The sequence below is a fragment of the Daktulosphaira vitifoliae genome, unplaced genomic scaffold (assembly GCF_025091365.1).
Source record: "Daktulosphaira vitifoliae isolate Bord-2020 unplaced genomic scaffold, ASM2509136v1 Scaffold_5, whole genome shotgun sequence".
NCBI lineage: Eukaryota > Metazoa > Arthropoda > Insecta > Hemiptera > Phylloxeridae > Daktulosphaira > Daktulosphaira vitifoliae.
The window spans coordinates 24,107,514-24,114,952 of NW_026099576.1; the positions used below are offsets into that span (position 1 = coordinate 24,107,514).

Consider the following 7,439-nt stretch of genomic DNA (forward strand, 5'->3'; position numbering starts at 1 on the left):
GTAAATGGGGGAAACCTCCAAAAAAATTACAAATTTAAAAATCGCTAATTTTCGAAATTTTTTCAATTTTTTTTACTAAAAACTGTCATAACTTTTTCAAAAATTAATATATGAATATTATTATNATTACAAATTTAAAAATCGCTAATTTTCGAAATTTTTTCAATTTTTTTTACTAAAAACTGTCATAACTTTTTCAAAAATGAAAATATGAATATTATTATTTATTTTTATAGATGCTTGATGTCTTTACCTATCATTTGATATATTTTTTTTGTAAATTTGACCCTTTATCTGCCCACAGGGGGGGATTTAAAAAGACAACTTTTTCACAAAAAATTAACTTTTTCAACTTAACTTTTGAAAATGTTCCGGAAGGTCTGACACTTTTATATATATCTTAAATTAAAGCTAATGTAATATACTTTAATTTGAAAAAAAAAAATTTGACCTCTGGACTTGTCTTCATGGTGAAAACGGCTACCGAATGCTATTTTTGTGTGAAAATTTTCGATTTTATAATTTACATTTTTTACTTTAAAGTGCTATAACTTTTTAAAAAATGTATGGATCAATACAATTTTTTCATGAGAAGTAGTATTTATATATACCTTTCATTGGATATACTTTTTTTTTACATCGGACTATTTCCCTATATATGGGGGGGCTTCAAATATAAAAAATACATATAAAAAGTAGAACTTTTTCAACTTAACTTTTGAAAGTGTTCCGGAAGGTCTGACACTTTTATATATATATCTTAAATTGAAGTTTATGTAATATACTTTAATTTAAAAAAAAAAAATTTGACCTCTGGACTTGCCTTCGTGGTGAAAGTTGACATCAAATTTAATAAAAAAATACGATTTTTGTAAAATAATTTTTTTAAATATTTTTAACTTAATAATGATCTAACTTTTTCAAAAATAAACATATCAATATAATTCTTTTTTATATAGATGCTTGATGTCTTTACTTATCATTTGGTATATTTTTTTTGTAAATCTGACACTTAATCTGCCCACAGGGGGGGATTTAAAATGACAACTTTTTCACAAAAAATTAACTTTTTCAACTTAACTTTTGAAAATGTTCCGGAAGGTCTGACACTTTTATATATATCTTAAATTAAAGCTAATGTAATATACTTTAATTTGAAAAAAAAAAATTTGACCTCTGGACTTGTCTTCACGGCGAAAATGGCTACCGAATGCTATTTTCGTGTGAAAATTCTCGATTTTATTATTTATATTATATTTAACTTTATAATGCTATAACTTATTGAAAAGTTTATGGATCCACACAATTTTTTTATGAGAAATAATATTTTTTAATAAACCCTTTTTCATTCGACATACTTTATCTTAATCGAGATATTAATAAGGAACCAGCAGATCAAGTAGCTTTTGGAATAAAACACCAATTTTTTTAAAATTAAACACTATCTAAAGATTTGCATCGAAGCGTTTATTTTTGATAGTGATTTTAATCACTGTCAGATATCATTATACTTGATCCAACTATGCCACGTTTCTATAAAAAAAATCTATAAAAAAAAAAAATTAAATTGATATATTAAATATATTAAATAAATTTTATTTTTGAACTAATAATAAAAATATCAGATGTTGTGTATTTTGATTTCAATAAATCATTTGTTTGCGTTAATACAAACTCTAAAATCATTATATTGCGTTGAAAATGCTTTTCATTAATGGTTTTTCTATTTTATAACATTATTTTTATCGTATATGTTCAGCTTGTTAAAGATAATTTAGTTTGAGCGCATTGATACGAAAATTTAATAGATTTTACGGATGACTTTTGATAGTTAAATGGAAACCTATTTTATTCTTTTACTAATAAATATAGATTGGTTTAAATAAAATGTTAACTTATCGACAACCAGTTTTGTTTTATAATTTTTGAAATATTAGTATATGGTGATTTAGAAAATCAATAAAAGAATAAAAATAAATAAAGTTTACATTTTATATATTGTTAATTATGTTTATCGTCCCCTCTAAAATATATTTCTTGTGCAGAAGATGACAGGAGAAACTATATAGCACAGCCCAACGGAATCGAACCCCAATACCTAAGTTCTGAGGTACGACACATTACCAACTGAGCTAAGTAGACCGTCACAGAAATAATCTTTATACTAAAATTGATATCGTCTAAGCTTGGAATTGATGCTAAGAAACAATAATGATATAAATATTACAAAATAATATCTAAAAGGCATATTATAAAAATTTAGATTTACACATAAGAATGTTAAAATTTATTTATTGTGTAACATTGAAATTCATTCAATTAGTTACTCTTTTAAACTAAAAAATGTAAAAGGAATTTTCAATTTATAACTCACGTCATACATAAATAAAATAATATAATTTATATATTATTGCCATAGATGATGTGAAAATTTTTTTAATATTTGTTTTTTATTAATTTTCGTTTTTTTAATATTATATTTATTCTAATATCTATAAAAATGCGAAAATTCACTGAAAATTTAATAAACTATATTCTGAGTTATAAGTCAGCCAATTACAGTATATAAATCTAATTATTCTTGTATAATGTTTTACAAAACTTATTCTTTTATATTATTTTTTATATTATTCTTGTATTTTTAACTATGTAATACTTTTTAAGTTCATCCCTTATGCCTTGGAGGGGGGTCAACTTTGTTTTTTTAAATGGTAACACATATTTTTAATTTAATAAAATGTTTGAGTTTTTAATTTAATAGTAAATGGCATTTGAATTTTTAATATAACTTTATTAGCTTATTAGATATAAACATTTAAAGTTTCAAAATTTTGAGTTAATATACATGTATAATACACATGGGATTGTAAATACAGGTAGCTAATTGGATTTTTATGACATTGCTGTCTCAGTCACGGATTGTTTATTATCAATTATTATTATCAATAGATATACTTTCTGTATTGTCAGTTAGTGTATTTATAAACTCATAACAATGTGCCTTACTACAATTGATAATAACAATGCTGTGTACCTGCTAATATCGATGTTATAAAAAACCAATTAGCTACCTGTATTTGTAATCCCTTGTGTATTATACCTGTATATTAATTCAAAAATTTGAAACTTTAAATGATTATATCTAATAAACGAATTAAGTTATATTAAAAATTCAAATGCCATTTACTATTAAATTAAAAACTCAAACATTTTATTAAATTAAAAATTTGTGTTACCATTTAAAAAAACAAAGTTGACCCCCTTACAAGGCATAAGGGATGAACTTAAAAAGTATTACATAGTTAAAAATACAAGAATAATGTGTAACTAAATATAATGAAAAAAAAAATGTTTAAATTATTGTTATTCTGCAAGTAATTGAGTGGGTTATGATAAAAAAATCACTCTGTATAGAATTTGTTAACTTTTAACATTGAGAATAATTGCTCCAGTGACAGTTGAAAACAAGTAGTACACAGCTACAAAATAAATTAAATAAATAATAAATAATCACAACATAGTAAGATTAGTAGCTTCTTAGCTTCGCAACGAAGCTAAAAATATTTTGACAGGCTACGCCCGTCATTGCTATTTATTTTAAATTTCCGCGTGGTACGGTCCCAAATCACGCTTTAACATTCAAGAAATTAAATTTCTGATTATTACCAAACTGAATAAATGTAATTTTGGATTTTATTTCCAGGATTTAGAAAATAATAATCAGATTTTTGTAGAACTATATGTGAATTATGTAAGTATCTTAAATCATAAATATCTTAAATCATAAGTGTGCTCAATAAGAGAAATCAGCCCACTTATGAAAAACTTAACATTTACTGGTACATTTTGATTGAGATGGGAGAGGAAGTTAATATTTCTTATTTATTAACTTTCAACAAGAAATTTTTAAAATCACAGATTTATATAATAATAAATATAAATAAAATACATTAAAATTTTTGTATTTATTTTTAGTAAAGTAATTATTGATATTTTCATATTTTTTTTAGCATGCCATGATTGTTAGGAATATATACAAAAAAAAAACAATACATATTAAAATCGTATGTTACTTTTTTTTATAAAATTTCAATATTCAAGAACATAATTTTATTAAATAATCATTAACTTTATTTATCGAAATGGTGAATGATAAAATAAAGTGCTGTAGAAAGTATTTATTTTATAATTAAAATTTTTATATATACTAGGTTTGGAATCTCATTGACTATAAATTTTGTGTAGTTAATATGTTATTGCAGTAATATAATTTATATTTATATCGAAGCTTAAAATTGATATCAAAAATAAAAATGTAGTTTTTTTAGTAATCAGGAAATTTATAAAGCCGTTATAAAATTAAGGCTCAATAATAATTATTATTTTATTAAATCTAAATTATTTCCTTATAATTAAATCTTAGAACTAAATCTATTAATTATTCAAGAACATTTGGGCGGCTGCCATTTTTATTTGAAGGAAAATTATAATTCGAAGATTTAAGATCCCTGCTGGAAATTTTTCATTCTAAATATTTTTTTTGTTTTATTACTCCGTAAAACAATTAAAAAATTGTATAATTCTTCCAAAATTTTTAAGGGGTGACTCCTTTTAAATAGGGATTACACACATAATACATTATATAAGCATAACTTTAATTACGCTTATGTATATTAGCTTAAAAAACTTACCTTGCCCCAAGTATTGGGCAATATGTCCAATTTGATCATTCTTTCTAACTAATTAAAATTTTAAATATGATTAAAATTAATTAATTAGATTATTACCAATTCATTTAAATATATCAAGAAATATTTCTTCCCTAATTTTAAATTCTTATGGTGAATTTTTTTTTAATAGATTTAATAAAAGCTTAAAAGTATCAACTTGCCCACTTTTCCTTAAGTAGTATAACATGAGACCATAATTAATTGATGTTGGTATATGTTAGGAAATCAAGTCTTGCTAATAGTTCATTTATCTTCTCTGTTGTAATTTTCTGGACATTTCTTTATTTAAATTGCTTCTTTGTACATCCGTTTGCCAAAATGAGCTTCTTAGTTCAATATTCTGACTTGGTCAAATTGGATTTCGTGTCCACTATTTTTGGCGTGTTCAGCTACCGCGGATTTTTCTGTCCTTTGGTAATCTACGTCTTTTTCGTATTTTTTTGTCCAATGAATGACTTACCATATTCATACAGAATTTCATAAACTGCGGGTCTTTGCATTTCTGATAGATTGACTTTCTGGTTTCAGAGTATTTATCCCAAAACTTTGTTCAATTTGAAAAGGGTTCTTATTTTGAATTTATTTGTGATTTTTGAAATACGGTCGGTAATTCTTTGTATACATGAAAGTATTTGTTTTCTTTTATTTTCATCTTCATTTTAAGAAAAAATATTCGATTATGCTAATTAACATTCAGAAAATATAAATTATTTTTAAATTTTTATAATTATTGTTATTTGTATTTTGAAGACTTTCGAAAAAGACAACGTTATTTTAAATTACAAAGGAAAAGATAACTATTTCGAATACAATGGTATGTATATGTCATGTTAATAAATCCTTATATCACCCGCTGAAACAAATTAATGTCTCTTCATGACAAAACAGAAATTCTACGTAATATATATAACAAAACTAACAATTATTTTTATTTATAGTAGAGAAAATGAATCTAAAACTAGAGTCATTCATTAAGAAAGTGAACAAACTACTTCAAATCAAAATAATTAAAATTCAAGTGAGTTTATAAATATGTCTTTGTGTGTACTAAATTTATATTTTCAATATTTCCAAATTAAAATTTAATTTAAAGTAAATACAGGACTCATTACGGCCCAGGCAGAAATTTAAAAAAGTAATGTTGTGAAATCATTTTAATAACATTATAAAAATAAAAATGCCGACTGTTAACTTGACTCAATAAAAATTATTATTTGTGTAATTCAAATTTTTATTTCTCTATTCCTTCATTTATTTTGTATTAATGATTAAAATCAATTAATCATTTTCCTGTATTGTCATTATATAAAAATTTTGTTAAATTTTAACAATATGCTTTAAAATAAAAACCTCCCTAAGAATTTTCTTTTTGTGCAATTTCACACGAGCAATGATAGTGGTAAATATTTCTATAAGATTTTAATCTATATTTAAGTTCACTATGTGGTGTCCCGACAGTACTGTGCGTTATTATTTAATTTACAAGTGAATTAAAGTCATAATTGATAGAAATTATAATTTGATTTTTATTTATAATAATTCTACTGCTGTATAGGTCTAGACTATTAGTTATTTATTAAGTACTAATGTTCTTTGATCTCACTAGCAGTAGGCGGGTACGGTGTGAACAGAATCTATGATATTGTTCCTTGTGTAAAAACTCGTAAACAAATATATTTTAGTTTTTATCATATACTTAAAGTTTGCTCCCTTAAATGTTTTAAGATATACCCTATAAAATATGTTATTAATTAGGAAGATAATTAATTGCGATTTAATAAAAAAAATTTATTTATTTTTAACAGACCAGTATGCTGGATAATAATACATATTTAATAAATGATACGATCTATGATAAAAGAAGCATAAGACAACTAAGAAATCTCGAAAATTTGTCTTTATGGAAATATGTCGAAGAAGAACTTGTTCAATCGTACTTCCCTACACTACCCAATACAACAATTTACGATTTCATTCTTAATTCAACAATGTACAGGAGTGATATAGAATTCACTCTTAAAAAAGCAACAAAAATCATGGGCGATCGAATTTTTAAGTATGCGATTTTACTAATGGTATATGCATATGAGGCACTAAGAATTGATTATTGTAAAACATTATATTGGGACGATGTCATGAATTATTTAAATAAATTGAGTGATGCACTATTAACGTTGAATGGAGGCGAAAAATTACATAAACAAATACATAAAATTAATGAAGAAATTAAGGATTGCTATATAATGCTTGTTTTTCAAAGATTAGTAAATGAGTATGCAAATATTTTTTTAACGCCCCGAGAAATTGAAAAATGTTATATAAAAAATAACTATAGATGGAATAATATTAAAGACGAACACATTCTGTCACAAAATGTATTAGATAAAATATTAAAAGAATTTTCGAAACCTCACAGAGACATCGAGCCATACAAATTTAAACTGATATGTGAGAAGGAAATAGAGAGAAAATTTCAGCAAATTTTTATGTTAATTGACGCAGAATTTAAAAGAATTCACATAATAGAATTTGATTTGAGTATGACAGTACATTTTTAGTATTGTAGATATTTATCAAAAATATTTATAGTAATTCTCAATCACACTTGTAATCAATAATTTATTCAACCATATTAAAATTAATAAAAGACAAAAATAATAATCGTTTAGATATGAAATAATTTATACATATGACACTCGTAAGGTATAT

The 7,439-nt window shown here is 23.7% G+C and overlaps 1 protein-coding gene across 1 annotated transcript; it reads left to right on the plus strand.

The window, feature by feature from the left end:
- The first annotated feature begins 5,642 nt into the window (after positions 1 to 5,642).
- Positions 5,643 to 7,439, plus strand: LOC126906979 (uncharacterized). Its single transcript, XM_050687964.1, has 2 exons — positions 5,643 to 5,748; positions 6,536 to 7,439. Exons 1-2 carry the CDS (start codon positions 5,677 to 5,679, stop codon positions 7,286 to 7,288), a joined length of 825 nt encoding a protein of 274 aa, XP_050543921.1. The 5' UTR covers positions 5,643 to 5,676; the 3' UTR covers positions 7,289 to 7,439.